General features: G+C 36.9%; 2 protein-coding genes and 1 long non-coding RNA gene across 3 annotated transcripts; all 3 read left to right on the top strand.

The window, feature by feature from the left end:
• The first annotated feature begins 1,120 nt into the window (after window positions 1-1,120).
• Window positions 1,121-4,486, top strand: LOC138215924 (C-type lectin domain family 4 member G-like). The gene is made up of 7 exons (XM_069178442.1): window positions 1,121-1,184; window positions 1,445-1,522; window positions 2,499-2,603; window positions 3,339-3,623; window positions 3,714-3,880; window positions 4,009-4,121; window positions 4,198-4,486. The coding sequence occupies exons 1-7, from the start codon at window positions 1,121-1,123 to the stop codon at window positions 4,319-4,321; spliced, it is 936 nt and encodes a 311-aa protein (XP_069034543.1). The 3' UTR covers window positions 4,322-4,486.
• An 835-nt stretch (window positions 4,487-5,321) lies between these two features.
• On the top strand, window positions 5,322-6,474 carry LOC138191764 (uncharacterized). Its single transcript, XR_011177748.1, has 2 exons — window positions 5,322-5,596; window positions 5,987-6,474. It is a non-coding gene; the product is annotated as an uncharacterized lncRNA (long non-coding RNA).
• Window positions 6,475-9,502: 3,028 nt separating this feature from the next.
• On the top strand, window positions 9,503-22,418 carry LOC138192762 (CD209 antigen-like protein A). The gene is made up of 7 exons (XM_069140403.1): window positions 9,503-9,611; window positions 9,868-9,945; window positions 10,924-11,028; window positions 21,126-21,296; window positions 21,387-21,553; window positions 21,682-21,794; window positions 21,872-22,418. The coding sequence occupies exons 1-7, from the start codon at window positions 9,548-9,550 to the stop codon at window positions 21,993-21,995; spliced, it is 822 nt and encodes a 273-aa protein (XP_068996504.1). The 5' UTR covers window positions 9,503-9,547; the 3' UTR covers window positions 21,996-22,418.
• Window positions 22,419-23,349: the final 931 nt, after the last annotated feature.

Genomic DNA, 23,349 nt, shown 5'->3' with positions numbered 1-23,349 from the left:
TGATCGGTGCCGTTGGAGATCAGCGTGTGGATGTGTTCTGTGTCTGAATTTTAAATGGCAGTCCATCCAGGCTGGTCAGCTTACCTGAATTCAGATATTTATTCAATCATCATTGGTCAGAAAAACAACATGTACACAATCATATTACTGATCGAGTTCTGATTAGATGAAACAAATAAAACTGTTTATTTTAGATTGAAAAGGACAAATTAGAAAACTTCCCTTCACAACAACTCACCACAAGTTTTGAAATAGAGGCTCAACTTAGAAACAGACCCAAAAAAACACAAACTTCCCTGTAAAGTTTAACATCACTGCACCAGCGTTTCCATTTCATATATTCTGGATAGAAAACCCGACTGATGGTCACTGTGCAATTTCTGTAAAAAATGAAGGATGGAAATCAGTGAACTTTAACAACAGGAACAATTGGATCTGTGAAAAGAAGGCTTTGTCTGTTTGAGTCAAACTTCAGAAGGTAACATGATAGTTTGAAAAGATTAATTACATTTAAGATAATGCCAACTGGCTTAATAATGTCAAAATGTGAAGATTTCAAGTAATATCACCTTTAATATTTTTGTACAAACAAAAACTTGTGTAAACTTAGTGTGCAACTTTTAACAGCTGTTTACGTACTTTTTGTGCATATTTGGAAAAAAACAAACGCAGATCTAACGTATGAATAGATATTAGAAAATATTTGTTTCCTGTATAATGTTTTAAACTCTTGCTACTGATTGGCCAACAAAAAACAACTTCTCAACAAAATTCAATTGGTTATTGGTGTTTTATACAAAACCAAGCAAACATCCAAAGTCCTAGTTACATCTTAGTAATCTTGTTATACCATGTTATATACTCATTGTAATAATATCTTTTATATCAAGCTGATTATGGAACAGGAACACAGTGTTGGCTTGAAGTTTACATCCGGACTGTCGTGCATACAAATGATTTTCTCTGGAAAAGCAGAAGTTGATATATTTCAAAGCCGTTAGAGACAGATTCGCCTCAACAGAGGAAACAACCACTTCTCTTCTTGTGAGTCTCTGTGGCTCAATTACAGTGGTACTTCTTTGACTACAAGTCGGATAGAGTCAACAGAAAGGTTGTAGTGATGGCGGAGGACGTTAACTATGCTTCAGTTGTATTCAAAAATAAGAACCGATCCCGACCGGAAGGTAAGTCAACTTTTAAAAGTACAGAGCGGCTAGAAAAGATATTCTCAGACTTTGGCTTTAGAACAGAGTCTTTGTTTATGTGACCCTCCTCATATTAAATATTAATTTATTGTACTGGTGTAGGAGCAGGGTACATATTTAGCTAACTAAACCAAGCAGTTTGTCATTGTTCTTGTTGTTTTTTTTTTTATCTCATTGTTGATTATAGTGAACTGTTAATATTTAACCACTGTACACTATTTAAACTTTTAACCTTTCAGCTAAAAACAAAGAGGAAACTGTGTACGATGAAGTGAAGGTGAAAAAGAACTCAACCGAACAAAGTCCAGACACAAATGGTAAGTTGTAAAAGAACACAAAAACAAAACACAGGTGAGTCTGAGAACATTTGGTGCTGATATCGGCTTTGTGAAATCAGACAAACAAACAAACAGACAAACCAATACGTGTAAAACTTCTGACTGACCGCCACGTTGTGGAATAATTGTTGTTTGTAATAAATTGGTTTATTTAAATCAGCAGAAATCATTTAAGAAAAGTCAAAAATGTATGATTGTGTAGTAGTTGATTTGGTAAACATTCAGTCAGGCAAGCCCCAAAATATGTGTTTGGACGGGTCACAATCTGTAAACTTTAGTGAACCCTTATCGACCGGAAACCCAAAATGCGATTGAAACATGATTTAAGAGTTTTATAAATGTTCCTATAAATATATATTTTTAAGATTATCACCTTTAATTGAATGACAACTGATGACTATATTTTCAACATCTATCAATTCTTATCATATCTGAAGGACAGATTACTTAGCAAAAAATAAACAAACAATGAGATGCTTAAATACATTACAGCGTTATATTAGTCAATATTACTGGGTTGGCCTCATAGGAATGGAGGCTATGTCCACTTCTGCCTACAACCTGGTTCATCTGTAGCACAATGTCTGAAAGAATTGATATCAAACATTTTAGAAATTGTAAATCTTTCCTTTTAGTGTCCCAAATGAACATTAATAATACATAATGGCCATGAAGCGTTTCCTTTCTCATGTTTTTCATTGCAAAACATTGTTTTGTGTAAAAATGCAATCTCATGTTGAATTTAAGTTAATTTGAGGTTTTCACAGTCTGATTTAAAAGTTGTTATACTTCCTGTTTCTAACTTACTAAGTTTAAAATACCTTCTTTGGCGATGGCAAGTTAAAGAGGAAATGTTGGACTGAAAAAGACTGTAACTTTGGTTACCCACGTTATTTCATGAACTCCGACTTCTAAAGCCACGTATTTATATGTTTGTCTATCCGATTCCTGCCAGACAAGAATGCAGACGGACGACGTCGCCACTATCGGCTCTTGGCTTGTTGCTTGGCGACTTTCTGTGTCATTTTGCTGTTGGGCATCATAGCAATCTGTGTCTACGGTAAGTATGTAAAACAGACAGTCCATGCACGAACTTAGACACAAGGCAGACCCTTATAGAATAATATTTCTTCTGTTACCATCATGTGATATCAGATTGTTTTACATACCATAAGTTTCTGCTCTTAGTTTTCTAAATCTGTCAAGAACAAAGTGAATTACGAGACACAATAATTCATGGTCAAATGTATGAAGATAGTATAACACAGGTTTTTTTTTTATACAATATATATTTTCAGTACTGTGTAACCAATTATTGCACATTTTGCCTTAATAATAGCCATGTAATTCACCATGTTGGGAAACATCAGGCCAAATAATAAATCTACACCTGCTGTTGGGTTTCTTGGTAACAGTGAAAAGTTTAGAAAACGAAATCATTGGCTGAAAAAAAAAAAAAAAATCTACAACATATTTACCATTAAGTTTTGTTTAATATATTTTTACTTAAAACTACATTAAGCTTTTTTGAGTGAATTTTGTATGAACCAATGGAGGAAGCTGGGAAATATTGAAAGATGGCTTAACACATTGTGAGTGTTGGTCTTTTTATGGGTTTTTTGTTGTTCAAAGAAATAGAAAAAATGCCATCTTAGCTTATAGCTCCCAAAAGGCTGGCAGACCTGAAGTACAACAGACAGGAAGCAGCTTTGATCTTTGATTAAATAACAAAAGCAAAATGAACGATATCAAAACTTCTTACTCTCCCTTTAGAAGCTAATTTTCATTTTTTCAGTTGTTAGTCAAGAAACCAGCAAAACGACTCTTCTGGAAATGAATCGCAACCTGACAAACCTCAACAACAATTTAAGGGAGGACAACACCAACCTGACACGAGCCAACGCTGTCTTAGAGAGCAAGGTCACAAATCTCACTGCAGAAACGATGAAAATCCAGGAGCTGGAGATGGAGAAGAGAAACCTTACAAATCAAATAAAGGACATGGAGGCAAAGGGGAATGAGCTCAACATCAGTCGAGCTCAGTGGAGCATTGATGCCTACTGTCCCAGAAAAGATGGTGGTATGTTGGGATCCCATTAGTTACAAATATATTGAATCTTGATATAACAAGACAGTAAAGTTGATTATTAGTTGATCTCTGTTATTTCAGCACGACATTGTAACTCTTGTCAGCCGGGCTGGATTCTGTTCCAGTCCAGTTGCTATGTGTTTTTGGACTACAAGTCTTCTACCGATTGGAAAAACTGGGAAGAAGCTCGCGAACTCTGCAAAATAAGGAGTTCTGATTTGGTGGTTGTAGATAATGCAGAAGAAAAGGTAATGACAGCATATTGAAAATGAAAATCTATTTTCTGAAGATCTGAACACATGATGAGTCTGTTGGTCACAGTGAGTTTATTAAAGTAAGTAAATATCTCGGATCCCTTTTCCTCTGTTGTCCTCAGAAAAATGTCAGTGATAAGAGCTGGAAAAGTTCAGGAAACGAAGGGTACTGGATTGGACTGAAAGTTGAAGATGGAAAATGGAAGTGGGTCAATGGAAGTGATCTGGCTGACAGGTAAGAGACACATTTCTAAACACTTTGAATGATAAAATATTGACTGTGGATCCAACTGATGTTTTTGATTCCTCAGCTCCTGGATAGAAAACCCGACTGATGGTCACTGTGCAATTTCTCGTCAAACTCAAGGATGGAAATCAGTGAACTGTAACAACAGGAACAATTGGATCTGTGAACAGAAGTCTTTGTCTGTTTGAGTCAAACTTCAGAAGGTAACTTGATAGTCTGCAAAGATTAATCTTATGTAAGATAATGCCAACTGGCTTAATAATGTCAAAATATGAAGATTTCTAGTAATATCACCTTTAATATTTTTGTAAAAACCAAAACATAGAAATAAAGTTAAAGTGTGCTACTATTAACAGCTGTTTGTTTTAAGGTACTTTGTGTACATATTTGGAAAAAATAAAAACAAACACAGATATAATGTGTTAATTTAGATATTAGAAAGTATGTGTTTCCTGTGTAATTTTTAACACTGTTGCAGCTGATTGGCCAACAGAGGGCGCTGCATTACTTCTCAACAAAATGCTTCCAAAGCTGTTTTCTTCAACATTTGTATTCTGATGTAAATAAGTCTTCACACGTTGAGGCAGCAGATAATGTTAGATATCTATTAAGAAGCAAATGCATGTTTTTATCCTGTTATGTTGAATAAAAATGTTAAACTGAACAACAATATTTCTGTTTTCATGTTTTTTTTCTAGTCTCTCAAAAACTTCTCATTTAAAATGTCTGTAAGTTTTGATAAAGTCAGGATGAACTGTATTCTTCAGGATGATATAACAAGTTCAATCAGTATGAGGCAGGAACAGATCTGGTCTCAGTATGTTCACCACGTTTGGACCTCATTAATCAATCACACCGTCGACATCAGCTCCAACAAATCTCCAGATTACAACAGGAAGTTCAATTTATCAGCCAAGTACATATTGTGTGTTTTACAAAGAGGGATTTCATGTTTGAATATCTTTTTCAGTGCTGTTACCTAAAATGCTGATCAAGTCAAAACCTGTTTTGAGTTCATTTTTCTTCCTGGTCATCAAAAAGGATCAGTGGTCACTGTACACCGGGGGTCCTGGATTTGAGGGTGATGGAAGCTCTTCTCTGTCGAGGTCACGTGTTCTCCCATGTTCACGTAACCCGGGTAACTTTCAGTCGCCCAATTTACAGACGTTCCCTAAACGTCTCACCAAACCAGCTGGTGGTCTGAACGTAGCAGAGCCCTTAGCCCCCCCTCCCACTCTCTGAACCACGCACTCACCTACCGGAGACCCCGCAGCTAAGACAGGTGCAGGAGGCAGACAAGATTTGGAGCAAAGTCAGATATTTTGAGATTCCCAAGAGATATCGAGTGAATTTAACAGTATTGTAAGTGAGTTACATGCTGAGCTGCAGCGGAGCTGTCGAGGGAGAAGTTCTCACCGGGACGAACTCCGTCGGGCGTTTCTTCAATGAAGTGGATTATCCAGGTGAGTTGCTACCTGAGGTTATCTTGTTAACTAAGTTTGTGTCAGAGAATTGGGAGTAATTTACTTTGAGGAACATAGCGAAGCAAAACCAGCCAAGATAACAACATTTTGGATGATGTGAATGAAGCACATAACTGTGTGTGTGTGTGTGTGTGTGTGTGTGTGTGTGTGTGTGTGTGTTGAATTTTTGTTAAAGTTACTGTATATGTTGTAAAAGTATGTTGATTGCCAAGTGTATTGTTTGAAATTGAGGCCAAATGAGATAATTTAGTCACAAGTGTTTAAAGTTGTGAAAGTTTTGTGTAAATCTAATGAGATGGAAAAAGAGGAAACTCGGACTATATGATGATGTTCTGCACACTTGTGTACAGGCTGTTTTTTTTTTTTTAGGGATTCATCAAGTGACTACGAGCTGCTTCATCTGCTATCCTGTCTGGATCTTCACCGAGAAATATAAAGGATCCAATTTTATTGGCACTTTGTTTTCTGAGATCTCAGAGTTGTTTTGGATTCAAACAAACAACCGGAAATCCGTTGGAAGAGACTAATGGTGAACTGTTGAACGTTAAGGAACTTCCAAAGATATAAATGAGACCTACTTTGACTGACAACTGTAAAGGACTAAAACAGACTATTAAGATCCAACAACTGAATTATTTTGGGTTTAACAGAGTTCAGAGGTTTATACCTGATTTGAGTGATTATTTGTCATAATATGCAATTCAATGGTTGTTTATCCAATTTTTGTTACAGTTATTTGATTTAAGTGGAATTCATTTTATTGTTAAGAGATGAAGTTGAGTTAATGTGAGATTTAAAGGTATTGTTCAAGTGAAATGGTTTAAATAATTCTGTAAATATATTCCCTCATCATTGAATCATTGGTTGTGTGTGTGCTTTGTGGGCTGGAGGTCTCATTGCTCTTGTATAGAGTTGCTACCACCAATCTCCTTACCCAACCGAGTAATTGAAATGAAGTGAACTGTAACCAAGGTAACCTGAAAAAAGCTTGGCCTGAACTGTTAAAGAACCTCAGATACTGATGTTACATAGATAGTAGTGCCAGGGTTAGCATCATAGATTACCCTTTAGTAAAAGATTACGTGCTGCAACAGCAAGGGTTACATTCACATGTGTCTGCAGGTGAGTCAGTTTGTCTGCGTGTTGATGCTGTTCTTTTCCTGCCTGTTATGCAGTGCATGCTGGGATAAACTCTGATGATCAAAGTCACTTACATTTGATAAAAGATGGTGGTGGAATGTAACCAAGTACATTTACTCAAATACTTAAGTACAAATTTGAGATACTTGTACTTTTACTTTAGTATTTCCTGTTGTGAAGCTTCATTGTTCTATTCGACCACATCTCAGAGGTTTGACAGCTTTAGTTACTTTTAAGATTACAATTTTTCATACCCTTCTTGTCCAGTGAAAACCATGTCTCTCCAAATTTTGGTGAATCGAATTGGAACTTTTCAGAAAAAGTGAAGGATTAAATGTTCCTACTTCTAAATAAACTATTTTTAAAAAAACCACATCGTCACAAAGCTGAAAACAGGGATGTTTTTGTCAGATTGTTGTTTTTAGAGATGAGCGGTTCTCACAGGACAGCGGTACTACAAACACATGATGACACACTAACAGGGAGTCTTTTCTAAACTGTTACTGTTTGATATGTTAAGTAAATTTAACTGTTAATACTCATGTTTTTACTAATGCAAGGTTTTGAATGTAGGATTTTTACCTGTCGTGAAGTAGATACACGTTGTGTTGGTACTTTTACTTAAGTAAAGGACCTGAATACTTCTTCCAGCACTGATGAACTGCAGCAGCCTGAGAAGATGCTGCAGACACACTGTGTGAGTTCAAACTATTTATAGTGAAGACTTCTTATCACAACTGAGCATTAGTTTCTCACCTAACACCAACTGTCGCACCTTCAAAACAGAACTAAAAACCACATCCTTCTCTATCAAGATTAAAAATGTTATTTTAAACTTTGTACATGACTCAGACTTACTTTAAAAAGTCCAGTCGTTCCTCTATCTGCAAGGAGAGTAAACATTTCGCGAGCTTTTCACGGACACTCTTTTGTGTAGCAGAATCATGTTTCTGTAATGCATGATGCCTTTTTAAAGCACAACAACACAGTGTAACTTTGGCATTAAATACATTTGAAGAGTAAAAAAAAAAATCCTTTTCATCTTTACATTTATTACCATGATTTTTCCAGGCTGCCGAGCACATTGGGAATGATTCTATAAATACGGACTAATTTGCTGCAGATATTTAAACATTTGTGTTTGATCGGTGCCGTTGGAGATCAGCGTGTGGATGTGTTCTGTGTCTGAATTTTAAATGGCAGTCCATCCAGGCTGGTCAGCTTACCTGAATTCAGACATTTATTCAATCATCATTGGTCAGAAAAACAACATGTAACACAATCATATTACTGATCGAGTTCTGATTAGAGGAAACAAAGAAACTGTATATTTTTAGATGGAAAAGGACAAATTAGAAAACTTCCCCTCACAACAACTGACCACAAGTTTTGAAATAAAGGCTCAACTTAGAAACAGACCCAAAAAAACACAAACTTCCCTGTAAAGTTTAACATCACTGCAACAGCGTTTCCATTTCATATATTCTGGATAGAAAACCCGACTGTTGGTCACTGTGCAATTTCTGTAAAAAATGAAGGATGGAAATCAGTGAACTGTAACAACAGGAACAATTGGATCTGTGAAAAGAAGGTTTGTCTGTTTGAGTCAAACTTCAGAAGGTAACATGATAGTTTGAAAAGATTAATTACATTTAAGATAATGCCAACTGGCTTAATAATGTCAAAATGTGTAGATTTCAAGTAATATCACCTTTAATATTTTTGTATAAACAAAAACTTAGATGTAAACTTAGTGTGCAACTTTTAACAGCTGTTTACGTACTTTTTATGCATATTTGGAAATAAAAACAAATGCAGATCTAATGTCTGAATAGATATTAGAAAATATTTGTTTCCTGTATAATGTTTTAAATTCTTGCTACTGATTGGCCAACAAAAAACTACTTCTCAACAAAATGCTTCCAAATCTGTTTTCTTCAACATTTGTATTCTGATGTAAATAAGTCTTCACACGTTGAGGCAGCAGATAATGTTAGATATCTATTTAGAAGAAAATGCATATTTTTATCCTGTTATGTTGAATAAAAATGTTAAACTGAACAATATTTCTGTTTTCTATTTTTTTTCTAATATCTCAAAACATTCTCATTAAAAATGTCAGTAAATTTTGATAAAGTCAGGATGAACTGCATTCTTCAGGATGATATAACAAGTTCAATCAGTATGAGGCAGGAACAGATCTGGTCTCAGTATGTTCACCACGTTTGGACCTCATTAATCAATCACACCGTCGACATCAGCTCCAACAAATCTCCATATTACAACAGGAAGTTCAGTTTATCAGCCATGCACATATTGTGTGTTTTACAAAGAGGGATTTCATGTTTGAATATCTTTTTCATTGCTGTTACCTAAAATGCTGATCAAGTCAAAACCTGGTTTGCACTAATTTTTCTTCCTGGTCATCAAAAAGGATCAGTGGTCACTGTACACCGGTGTTTTACACAAAACCAAGAAAACATCCAAAGTCCTAGTTACATATTAGTAATGTTGTTATACCATGTTATATACTCATTGTAATAATATATTTTATATCAAGCTGATTATGGAACAGGAACACAGTGTTGGCTTGAAGTTTATTTCTGGACTGTTGTGCATACAAATGACTTTCTCAGGAAAAGCAGACGTTGGTATATTTCAAAACTGTGAGAGACAGATTCACCTCAACAGAGGAAACAACCACTTCTCTTCTTATGAGTCACTGTGGCTCAATTACAGTGGTACTTCTTTGACTACAAGTCGGATAGACTCAACAGAAAGGTTGTAGCGATGGCGGAGGACGTTAACTACGCTTCAGTTGTATTCAAAAATAAGAACCGATCCCGACCGGAAGGTAAGTCAACTTTTAAAAGTACAGAGCGACTAGAAAAGATATTCTCAGACTTTGGCTTTAGAAGAGAGTCTTTGTTTATGTGACCCTCCTCATATTAAATATTAATTTATTGTACTGGTGTAGGAGCAGGTTACATATTTAGCTAACTTAACCAAGCAGTTTGTCATTGTTGTTGTTTTTTTTTTATCTCATTGTTGATTATAGTGAACTGTTAATATTTAACCACTGTACACTATTTTAACTTTTAACCTTTCAGCTAAAAACGAAGAGGAAACTGTGTACGATGAAGTGAAGGTGAAAAAGAACTCAACCGAACAAAGTCCAGACACAAATGGTAAGTTGTAAAAGAACACAAAAACAAAACACAGGTGAGTCTGAGAACATTTGGTGCTGATATCGGCTTTGTGAAGTCAAACAGACAAACAAACAAACAGACAAACACGTGTAAAACTTCTGACTGACCGCCACGTTGTGGAATAATTGTTGTTTGTAATAAAATGGTTTATTTAAATCAGCAGAAATCATTTAAGAAAAGTCAAAAATGTATGATTGTGTAGTAGTTGATTTGGTAAACATTCAGTCAGGGAAGCTCCAAAATATGTGTTTGGACGGGTCACAATCTGTAAACTTTAGTGAACCCTTATCGACCGGAAACCCAAAATACGATTGAAACATGATTTAAGAGTTTTACAAATGTTCTTATAAATATATATTTTTAAGATTATCACCTTTAATTGAATGACAACTGATGACTATATTTTCAACATCTATCAATTCTTATTATATCTGAAGGACAGATTACTTAGCAAAAAACTAAACAAACAATGAGACGCTTAAATACGTTACAGCGTTATATTAGTCGATATTACTGGGTTGGCCTCATAGGAATGGAGGCTATGTCCACTTCTGCCTACAACCTGGTTCATCTGTAGCACAATGTCTGAAAGAATTGATAACAAACATTTGAGAAATTGTAAATCTTTCCTTTTAGTCTCCCACGTGAACATTAATAATACATAATGGCCATGAAGCGTTTCCTTTCTCGTGTTTTTCTGTTACAAAACATTGTTTTGTGTAAAAATGCAATATCATGTTGAATTTAAGTTAATTTGAGGTTTTCACAGTCTGATTTAAAAGTTGTTATACTTCCTGTTTCTAACTTATTAAGTTTAAAATACCTTCTTTGGCGATGGCAAGGTAAAGAGGAAATGTTGGACTGAAAAAGACTGTAACTTTGGTTACCCACATTATTTCATGAGCTCCGACTTCTAAAGCCACGTATTTATATGTTTGTCTATCCGATTCCTGCCAGACAAGAAAGCAGACGGACGACGTCGCCACTATCGGCTCTTGGCTTGTTGCTTGGTGACTTTCTGTGTCATTTTGCTGTTGGGCATCATAGCAATCTGTGTCTACAGTAAGTATGTAAAACAGACAGTCCATGCACGAACTTAGACACAAGGCAGACCCTTATAGAATAATATTTCTTCTGTTACCATCATGTGATATCAGATTGTTTTACATACCATAAGTTTCTGCTTCTAGTTTTCTAAATCTGTCAAGAACAAAGTGAATTACTAGACACAATAATTCATGGTCAAATGTATGAAGATAGTATAACACAGGGTTTTTTTTGTACAATATATATTTTCAGTTCTGTGTAACCAATTATTGCACATTTTGCCTTAATAATAGCCATGTAATTCACCATGTTGGGAAACATCAGGCCAAATAATAAATCTACACCTGCTGTTGGGTTTCTTGGTAACAGGGAAAATTTTAGAACACGAAATCATTGGCTAAAAAAAATAAATCTGCAAAATATTTACCATTGAATGTTGTTTCAGTCATTTTTACTTAAAACTACATTGTTAAACTGTTTTGAGTGAATTTTGTATGAACCAATGGGGGAAGCTGGGAAATATTGAAAGATGGCTTAACACATTGTGAGTGTTGGTCTTTTTGTGGCTTTTTTTGTTGTTCTCTGAAATAGAAAAAACACAATCTTAGCTTATAGCTCCCAAAAGGCTGGCAAACCTGAAGTATAACAGACAGGAAGCAGTTTTGATCTGTGATAAAATAACAAAAGCAAAATGAACAATACCAAAACTGCTTACTCTCCTTTCAGAAGCTAATTTTCATTTTGCAGTTGTTAGTCAGGAAAACAGCCAAACGACTCTTCTGGAAATGAATCGCAACCTGACAAACCTCAACAACAATTTAAGGGAGGACAACACCAACCTGACATGAGCTAATTCTGTCTTATAGAGCAATGTCATAAATCTCACTGCAGAAAAGCACAACCTTATGATGAAAAACCAGGAGCTGAAGACACAAAACCAGGAGCTGGAGACACAAATTCAGGAGCTGGAGATGGAGAAGAGAAACCTTACAAATCAAATAAAGGACATGGAGGCAAAGGGGAATGAGCTCAACATCAGTCGAGCTCAGTGGAGCATTGATGCCTACTGTCCCAGAAAAGATGGCGGTATGTTGGGAACCCATTAGTTATAAAAATATTGAATCTTGATATAACGAGACAGTAAAGTTGTTTATTAGTTGATCTCTGTTATTTCAGGAAGAAAGTGTAACTCTTGTCAGTCGGGCTGGAATCTGTTTCAGTCCAGTTGCTGTGTGGTTTTGAACAACAAGAATTCTACCGATCGGAAAACCTGGGAAGAAGCTCGAGAAAACTGCACAATAAGGAGTTCTGATTTGGTGGTTGTAGATAATGCAGAAGAAAAGGTAATGACAGCTTATATTAAATGAAAATGTATTTTCTGAAGATCTGAACACACGCTGAGTCTGTTGGTCACATTGAGTTTATTAAAGTAAGTAAATATCTCTGTTCCATTTTCCTCTGTTGTCCTCAGAAAAATGTCAGTGATAACAGCTGGGGAAGTTCAGGAAACGAAGGGTACTGGATTGGACTGAAAGCTGATGGTGGAAAATGGAAGTGGGTCGATGGAAGTGATCTGGCTAACAGGTAAGAGACACATTTCTAAACACTTTGAATGATAAAATCTTGACTCTGGATCCAACTGATGTTTTTGTTTCCTCAGCTCCTGGATAGAAAACCCGACTGATGGTCACTGTGCAATTTCTCGCCAAACTCAAGGATGGAAATCAGTGAACTGTAACAACAGGAACAATTGGATCTGTGAACAGAAGTATTTGTCTGTTTGAGTCAAACTTCAGAAGGTAACTTGATAGTCTGCAAAGATTAATCTTATGTAAGATAATGCCAACTGGCTTAATAATGTCAAAATATGAAGATTTCTAGTAATATCACATTTGATATTTTTGTAAAAACCAAAACATAGAAATAAAGTTAAAGTGTGCTACTATTAACAGCTGTTTGTTTTAAGGTACTTTGTGTACATATTTGGAAAAAATAAAAACAAACACAGATATAATGTGTTAATTTAGATATTAGAAAGTATGTGTTTCCTGTGTAATTTTTAACACTGTTGCAGCTGATTGGCCAACAGAGGGCGCTGCATTACTTCTCAACAAAATGCTTCCAAAGCTGTTTTCTTCAACATTTGTATTCTGATGTAAATAAGTCTTCACAGGTTGAGGCAGCAGATAATGTTAGGTATCTGTTTAGAAGAAAATGCATGTTTTTATCCTGTTATGTTGAATAAAAATGTTAAACTGAACAACAATATTTCTGTTTTCTTGTTTTTTCTAATCTCTCAAAACATTCTCATTAAAAATGTCAGTTAGTTTTGATAAAGTCAGGATGAACTGCATTCTTCAGGATGATATAACAAGTTCAATCAGTATGAGGCAGGAACAGATCTGGTCTCAGTATGTTCACCACGTTTGGACCTCATTAATCAATCACACCGTCGACATCAGATCCAACAAATCTCCAGATTACAACAGGAAGTTCAATTTATCAGCCAAGCACATATTGTGTGTTTTACAAAGAGGGATTTCATGTTTGAATATCTTTTTCAGTGCTGTTACCTAAAATGCTGATCAAGTCAAAACCTGTTTTGCACTAATTTTTCTTCCTGGTCATCAAAAAGGATCAGTGGTCACTGTACACCGGGGGTCCTGGATTTGAGGGTGATGGAAGCTCTTCACCGTCGAGGTCACGTGTTCTCCCATGTTAATGGAAAAAGGTAACTTTCAGTCGCCCAATTTACAGACGTTCCCTAAACGTCTCACCAAACCAGCTGGTGGTCTGAACGTAGCAGAGCCCTTAGCCCCCCCTCCCACTCTCTGAACCACGCACTCACCTACCGGAGACCCCGCAGCTAAGACAGGTGCAGGAGGCAGACAAGATTTGGAGCAAAGTCAGATATTTTGAGATTCCCAAGAGATATCGAGTGAATTTAACAGTATTGTAAGTGAGTTACATGCTGAGCTGCAGCGGAGCTGTCGAGGGAGAAGTTCTCACCGGGACGAACTCCGTCGGGCGTTTCTTCAATGAAGTGGATTATCCAGGTGAGTTGCTACCTGAGGTTATCTTGTTAACTAAGTTTGTGTCAGAGAATTGGGAGTAATTTACTTTGAGGAACATAGCGAAGCAAAACCAGCCAAGATAACAACATTTTGGATGATGTGAATGAAGCACATAGCTGTGTGTGTTTGTGTGTGTGTGTGTGTTGAATTTTTGTTAAAGTTACTGTATATGTTGTAAAAGTATGTTGATTGCCAAGTGTATTGTTTGAAATTGAGGTAAAACGAGATAATTTAGTCACAAGTGTTTAAAGTCGTGAATGTTTTGTGTAAATCTAATGTGATGGAAAAAGAGGAAACTCTGACTATATGATGATGTTCTGCACACTTGTGTACAGGCTGTTTTTTTTTTTTTAGGGATTCATCAAGTGACTACGAGCTGCTTCATCTGCTATCCTGTCTGGATCTTCACCGAGAAATATAAAGGATCCAATTTTATTGGCACTTTGTTTTCCGAGATCTCAGAGTTGTTTTGGATTCAAACAAACAACCGGAAATCCGTTGGAAGAGACTAATGGTGAACTGTTGAACGTTAAGGAACTTCCAAAGATATAAATGAGACCTACTTTGACTGACAACTGTAAAGGACTAAAACAGACGATTAAGATCTAACAACTGAATTATTTTGGGTTTAACAGAGTTCAGAGGTTTATACCTGATTTTAGTTACATTATTTGACATAATATGCAATTCAATGGTTGTTTATCCAATTTTGTTACGCAGTTATTTGAGTTAAAGTTGCTGCAAGTTAGACCTTTAAACAGTTTCTCATCAGTCTTCAGCTCATGTTTTTTTAGGCGGGGCTAAAAGGTCGCTTCAGTACGTCACCGATCTACCGCACAGACGGTTTATATAACCTTCTGCATGGCTCCTCCTCTCACGGTGAAACGCTATAAAAGCCTGGAGCTCATTTGCATAAGAGGTCATCCCACTCTGCTGTAGTCAGATTGTTATTGTCCATCAGCTGGCTGCTGCAGGACGTCTCCCTCCACCCGCAAGTGAATCTTTCCTGGAAGCAAGAACCTCCAAAGCAGCGCCGCATCGCTATTTAAATTCCCTACTGATGAAGAAAGGAAAAAGAGGCGGATTGATTTCGTGAAGAGCCTCGCTAAAGGAGACGTTAGGATCGACACCAACAGCCGCCTCTCCAGGGACCGTTTCACAGAGGACAGTTTCAACTTGGACCGGAGACGGATGCAGTTCACGGACACACGGCTTCTCCTGCAGCTCGGAGCCGAACCGAGCTTCACCCTCCCGGCCGTTCGTCCTCCGGTCGCACCGGCACCGTCCGCCGCCGCCAGCAGTCCACCACTCAGCGGAAGTTCTGTGTGCTTGTTATAATTATACCAGATAACTTTTCCACAGTGACTCTGCTACATTTAGTCCTCGGTGCAAACCGCTAACGTGATTTTACTCGATGTAGAATAACTTTATTTTCATGAAATGGGAGCTGATGTGCTAATTAGCTTCTATTGAGTTCGTAGCAGAGTTCAGAGGAAAATGCTCCGAAAACAGCAGATTTTTTTTACGCGTGTCAATATAGCTCCGATAAGGAACTATAATATATGTAACTCTGTATTTTACATGTCGGGGTGATGGTAAACATGGACCAGAGGAGATCTAGTCCTCCTGATTAATGAGGGTTGTTGATTTTGTACTCCGGTGTAACGTTACAATCAGCGACCCTCTCGGTTACATGTACCGGTACCGGTCGGGATAAAGGAACCCAACTACATGTGGAGGAGGAGGAGGAGGAGGAGGAGGACGAGGAGGAGGAGGAGGGACATCAGTGAAAGAGAAAGACTTACTTCTCAACCTGAGCAGGTTCAAAGTTTGAATTAACGTGATGTAATGAATTAACATGTGATGTCATGAATTAACATGTGATGTCATGAATTAACATGTGATGTCATGAATTAACATGTGATGTAATGAATTAACATGTGATGTAATGAATTAACATGTGATGTCATGAATTAACGTGTGATGTAATGCAGCGTTGTTCATGTTACAGTCGTTACTGAACTAAATCAACTCCTCCATTCTTATTATCTCCACTATTGTAATGCAGGTGCGTTAGAAGTAGTTGGAGACTCACTGTCTTCTGTCTCTGGTGTCCAGTTTGACTCCTGTGTTACAGCTCAGGGGGACAAGCTTCATTTATATGCATCTGTATGTTTCACTCATTGGACATATAAATTCTGATTCTATTGTGTTTTCCCAAAGCAGGCTGCTCCATCCAGCAGAGAGACAGAGTACCAGTGGGACATCATGCATAAAGTCACCGAGGGGTTGGATGTCAGACGGACCGCTTAGTGGGGAAAAGAACTGCAGCCACAGGACTGTCCTACAGGACACTGAACACCTCCCAGTGAGTGGGCGGAGCTTCAGCTCCTTCAGGACACGCCCCCCCAGTCTCAGAGCAGAGAAGACTGATGATTTTCTCACGATTTCAAATCCTACTTTAATATACTTGTCGGTGTTTTTTTCATTCAAATTTGGATGGGTAGTTAACAACCCATACTTCTGTGGTGTTATGAACTTAAAACTCATTTTCATTTCTACTTTACAGCATCTTTAAGTAAAGGACCTGAATACTTCTTCCAGCACTGATGAACTGCAGCAGCCTGAGAAAATACTGCAGACACACTGTGAGTTCAAACCATTTATAAATAAGACTTCTCATCACAACTGAGCATTAGTTTCTCAGCAAACACCAACTGTCACACCTTCAAAACAGAACTAAAAACCACATGCTTCTCTATCAAGATTAAAACTGGTATTTTAAACTTGCTACACAACTCAGACTTACTTTTAAAAGTCCAGACGTTCCTCTATCTGCAAGGGGAGTAAACATTTCTCACGCTTTTCACCTACACTCTTTTGTGTAGCAGAATCATATTTCTGTAATGCATGATGCCTTTTTAAAGCACAACAACACAGTGTAACTTTGGCATTAAATACATTTGAAGAGTAAAAAAAAAAAATCCTTTTCATCTTTACATTTATTTCCATGATTTTTCCAGGCTGCCGAGCACATTGGGAGTGATTCTATAAATACGGACTAATTTGCTGCAGATATTTAAACATTTGTGTTTGATCGGTGCCGTTGGAGATCAGCGTGTGGATGTGTTCTGTGTCTGAATTTTAAATGGCAGTCCATCCAGGCTGGTCAGCTTACCTGAATTCAGACATTTATTCAATCATCATTGGTCAGAAAAACAACATGTACACAATCATATTACTGATCGAGTTCTGATTAGATCAAACAAAGAAACTGTATATTTTTAGATGGAAAAGGACAAATTAGAAAACTTCCCCTCACAACAACTGACCACAAGTTTTGAAATAGAGGCTCAACTTGCGTACTTTTTGTCCATATTTGGAAAAAAAACAAACACAGATCTAACGTATGAATAGATATTAGAAAATATTTGTTTCCTGTATAATGTTTTAAACTCTTGCTGCTGATTGGCCAACAAAAAACTACTTCTCAACAAAATGCTTCCAAAGCTGTTTTCTTCAACATTTGTATTCTAATGTAAATAAGTCTTCACACGTTGAGGCAGCAGATAATGTTAGATATCTATTTAGAAGAAAATGTGTGTTTTTATCCCGTTATGTTGTTTAAAAATGTTAAACTGAACAACAATATTTCTGTTTTCTTTGTTTTTTTTTCGAATCTCAAAACAGTCTCATTAAAAATATCAGGAAGTTTTGATGAAGTCAGGATGAACTGCATTCTTCAGGATGATATAACAAGTTCAATCAGTATGAGGCAGGAACAGATCTGGTCCCAGTATGTTCACCACGTTTGGACCTCATTAATCAATCACACCGTCGACATCAGCTCCAACAAATCTCCAGATTACAACAGGAAGTTCAATTTATCAGCTCAGCACATACAGTATTGTGTGTTTTACAAAGAGGGATTTCATGCTTGTATATCTTTTTCAGTGCTGTTACCGAAAATGCTGATCAAGTCAAAACCTGTTTTGCACTAATTGTTCTTCCTGGTCAGCAAAAAGGATCAGTGGTCACTGTACACCGGGGGTCCTGGATTTGAGGGTGATGGAAGCTCTTCTCTGTCGAGGTGGGCGGCCATCTTCCTCCATGTGTTGGGGTGAGGTGAGTGTATCTCTTAACACTGCTATACTCAGTATTACAGGAACATTTATACGTGCATCGACGGCCACAAAAGAAGAGTTCAGACCGGAGCAATCTGCAGTAAAGGTGTGAGACCATGTGAGTAATGGTGCAGAGAAAAAAAAAAAAAAACACAACAGCAGATGGGTATATTCAATTGGTTATTGGTGTTTTACACAAAACCAAGAAAACATCCAAAGTCCTTGTTACATCTTAGTAATCTTGTTATACCATGTTATATACTCATTGTAATAATATATTTTATATCAAGCTGATTATGGAACAGGAACACAGTGTTGGCTTGAAGTTGACATCCGGACTGTCGTGCATACAAATGACTTTCTCAAGAAAAGCAGAAGTTGATATATTTCAATGCCGTGAGAGACAGATTCACCTCAACAGAGGAAACAGCCACTTCTCTTCTTGTGAGTCTCTGTAGCTCAATTACAGTGGTACTTCTTTGACTACAAGTCAGATAGACTCAACAGAAAGGTTGTAGTGATGGCGGAGGACGTTAACTACGCTTCAATTGTATTCAAAAATAAGAACCGATCCCGACCGGAAGGTAAGTCAACTTTTAAAAGTACAGAGCGACTAGAAAAGATATTCTCAGACTTTGGCTTTAGAACAGAGTCTTTGTTTATGTGACCCTCCTCATATTAAATATTAATTTATTGTACTGGTGTCGGAGCAGGTTACATATTTAGCTAACTTAACCAAGCAGTTTGTCATTGTTCTTTTTTTTTTTTTTTTAATCTCATTGTTGATTATAGTGAACTGTTAATATTTAACCACTGTACACTATTTAAACTTTTAACCTTTCAGCTAAAAACGAAGAGGAAACTGTGTACGATGAAGTGAAGGAGAAAAAGAACTCAACCGAACAAAGTCCAGACACAAATGGTAAGTTGTAAAAGAACACAAAAACAAAACACAGGTGAGTCTGAGAACATTTGGTGCTGATATCGGCTTTGTGAAATCAAACAAACAAACAAACAAACAAACAAACAAACACGTGTAAAACTTCTGACTGACCGCCATGTTGTGGAATAATTGTTGTTTGTAATAAATTGGTTTATTTAAATCAGCAGAAATCATTTAAGAAAAGTCAAAAATATATGATTGTATAGTAGTTGATTTGGTAAACATTCAGTCAGGCAAGCTCCAAAATATGTGTTTGGACGGGTCACAATCTGTAAACTTTAGTGAACCCTTATCGACCGGAAACCCAAAATGCGATTGAAACATGATTTAAGAGTTTTACAAATGTTCTTATAAATATATATTTTTAAGATTATCATCTTTAATTGAATGACAACTGATGACTATATTTTCAACATCTATCAATTCTTATCATATCTGAAGGACAGATTACTTAGCAAAAAATAAACAAACAATGAGACGCTTAAATACATTACAGCGCTATATTAGTCGATATTACTGGGTTGGCCTCATAGGAATGGAGGCTATGTCCACTTCTGCCTCCAACCTGGTTCATCTGTAGCACAATGTCTGAAAGAATTGATATCAAACATTTGAGAAATTGTAAATCTTTCCTTTATGTGTCCCACGTGAACATTAATAATACATAATGGTCATGAAGCGTTTCCTTTCTCATGTTTTTCTGTTACAAAACATTGTTTTGTGTAAAAATGCAATCTCATGTTGAATTTAAGTTAATTTGAGGTTTTCACAGTCTGATTTAAAAGTTTTTATACTTCCTGTTTCTAACTTACTAAGTTTAAAATACCTTCTTTGGCGATGGCAAGGTAAAGAGGAAATGTTGGACTGAAAAAGACTGTAACTTTGGTTACCCACGTTATTTCATGAACTCCGACTTCTAAAGCCACGTATTTATATGTTTGTCAATCCGATTCCTGCCAGACAAGAAAGCAGACGGACGACGTCGCCACTATCGGCTCTTGGCTTGTTGCTTGGCGACTTTCTGTGTCATTTTGCTGTTGGGCATCATAGCAATCTGTGTCTACGGTAAGTATGTAAAACAGACAGTCCATGCACGAACTTAGACACAAGGCAGACCCTTATAGAATAATATTTCTTCTGTTACCATCATGTGATATCAGATTGTTTTACATACCATAAGTTTCTGCTTTTAGTTTTCTAAATCTGTCAAGAACAAAGTGAATTACTGGACACAATAATTCATGGTCAAATGTATGAAGATAGTATAACACAGGTTTTTTTTTATACAATATATATTTTCAGTACTGTGTAACCAATTATTGCACATTTTGCCTTAATAATAGCCATGTAATTCACCATGTTGGGAAACATCAGGCCAAATAATAAATCTGCACCTGCTGTTGGGTTTCTTGGTAACATTGAAAAGTTTAGAACACGAAATCATTGGCTAAAAAAAAAAAAAAAATCTACAAAATATTTACCATTGAATGTTGTTTAAGTCATTTTTACTTCAAACTACATTGTTAAACTGTTTTGAGCGAATTTTGTGTGAACCAATGGGGGAAGCTGGGAAATATTGAAAGATGGCTTAACACATTGTGAGTGTTGGTTTTTTTGTGGCTTTTTTGTTGTTCTCTGAAATAGAACAAACACAATCTTAGCTTATAGCTCCCAAAAGGCTGGCAAACCTGAAGTACAACAGACAGGAAGCAGCTTTGATCTGTGATGAAATAACAAAAGCAAAATGAACGATATCAAAACTTCTTACTCTCCCTTAAGAAGCTAATTTTCATTTTACAGTTGCTAAATTAAGTCATGAAAACAGCCAAACGACTCTTCTGGAAATGAATCGCAACCTGACAAACCTCATCAACAATTTAAGGGAGGACTACATCAATCTGACAGTCCAGTTTGACAACCTGACGCGAGCCTTTGCTGTCTAAGAGAGCAATGTCATAAATCTCACTGCAGAAAAGATGAACCTCACGATGCAAAACCAGAAGCTGGAGACACAAAACCAGGAGCTGGAAATGGAGACGAGAAACCTTATAAATCAAATAAAGGACATGGAGGCAAAGGGGAATGAGCTCAACATCAGTCGAGCTCAGTGGAGCATTGATGCCTACTGTCCCAAAGATGGCGGTATGTTGGGATCCAATTAGTTATAAAAATATTGAATCCTGATATAACGAGACAGTAAAGTTGTTTATTAGTTGATCTCTGTTATTTCAGGAAGACGGTGTAAATCTTGTCAGCCGGGCTGGAATCTGTTTCAGCCCAGTTGCTATGTGGTTTTGGACTACAAGAATTCTACCGATCGGAAAACCTGGGAAGAAGCTCGAGAACTCTGCAAAATAAGGAGTTCTGATTTGGTGGTTGCAGATAATGCAGAAGAAAAGGTAATGACAGCTATTATTAAATTAAAATGTATTTTCTGAAGATCTGAACACACGCTGAGTCTGTTGGTCACATTGAGTTTATTAAAGTAAGTAAATATCTCTGATCCCTTTTCCTCTGTTGTCCTCAGACATATGTCCATGTTAACAGCTATGACCGTCCAGAAAACGAAGGGTACTGGATTGGACTGAAAGTTGAAGATGGAAAATGGAAGTGGGTCGATGGAAGTGATCTGGCTAACAGGTAAAAGACGCATTTCTAAACACTTTGAATGATAAAATCTTGACTCTGGATTCAACTGATGTTTTTGTTTTCCTCAGCTCCTGGATAGAAAACCCGACTGATGGTCACTGTGCAATTTCTCGCCAAACTCAGGGATGGAAATCAGTGAAATGTAACAACAGGAACAATTGGATCTGTGAACAGAAGTCTTTGTCTGTTTGAGTCAAACTTCAGAAGGTAACTTGATAGTCTGCAAAGATTAATTACATGTAAAATAATGCCAACTGGCTTAATAATGTCAAAATATAAAGATTTACAGTAATATCACATTTAATATTTTTGTAAAAACCAAAACTTAGAAATAAAATAAAATGTGTGCTACTTTTAACAGCTATTTGTTTTGGTACTTTTTGTTTACATCTGGAAAAAAAACAAACACAGATCTAATGTATAAATAGATATTAGAAAATATTTGTTTCCTGTATGTAATTTTTAACACTGTTGCAGCTGAATGGCCAACAGAGGGCGCTGCATTACTTCTCAACAAAATGCTTCCAAAGCTGTTTTCTTCAACATTTGTATTCTGATGTAAATAAGTCTTCACACGTTGAGGCAGCAGATAATGTTAGATATCTATTTAGGAGAGCATGCATGTTTTTAGCCTGTTGTGTTGAATAAAAATGTTACACTGAACAACAATATTTCTGTTTTCTTGTTTTTTTTCTAACCTCTCAAAAACTTCTCATTTAAAATGTCAGTAAGTTTTGATAAAGTCAGGATGAACTGCATTCTTCAGGATGATATAACAAGTTCAATCAGTATGAGGCAGGAACAGATCTGGTCTCAGTATGTTCACCACGTTTGGACCTCATTAATCAATCACACCGTCGACATCAGCTCCAACAAATCTCCAGATTACAACAGGAAGTTCAATTTATCAGCCAAGTACATATTGTGTGTTTTACAAAGAGGGATTTCATGTTTGAATATCTTTTTCAGTGCTGTTACCTAAAATGCTGATCAAGTCAAAACCTGTTTTGCACAACTTTTTCTTCCTGGTCATCAAAAAGGATCAGTGGTCACTGTACACCGGGGGTCCTGGATTTGAGGGTGATGGAAGTTCTTCTCTATCGAGGTCACGTGTTCTCCGATGTTCAATTAACCCAGGTAATGTTCAGTTACCCAATTTACAGACGTTCCCTAAACGTCTCACCAAACCAGCTGGTGGTCTGAACGTAGCAGAGCCCTTAGCCCCCCCTCCCACTCTCTGAACCACGCACTCACCTACCGGAGACCCCGCAGCTAAGACAGGTGCAGGAGGCAGACAAGATTTGGAGCAAAGTCAGATATTTTGAGATTCCCAAGAGATATCGAGTGAATTTAACAGTATTGTAAGTGAGTTACATGCTGAGCTGCAGCGGAGCTGTCGAGGGAGAAGTTCTCACCGGGACGAACTCCGTCGGGCGTTTCTTCAATGAAGTGGATTATCCAGGTGAGTTGCTACCTGAGGTTATCTTGTTAACTAAGTTTGTGTCAGAGAATTGGGAGTAATTTACTTTGAGGAACATAGCGAAGC

Source organism: Embiotoca jacksoni, unplaced genomic scaffold (genome assembly GCF_022577435.1).
Source record: "Embiotoca jacksoni isolate LCO1_2020_lvr unplaced genomic scaffold, fEmbJac1.0.p SCAF_11, whole genome shotgun sequence".
In the NCBI taxonomy this organism is placed as follows: Eukaryota; Metazoa; Chordata; class Actinopteri; family Embiotocidae; genus Embiotoca; species Embiotoca jacksoni.
Note: the sequence above shows the minus strand (reverse complement) of the source record. Positions and strands in the feature narration are given on the sequence as shown.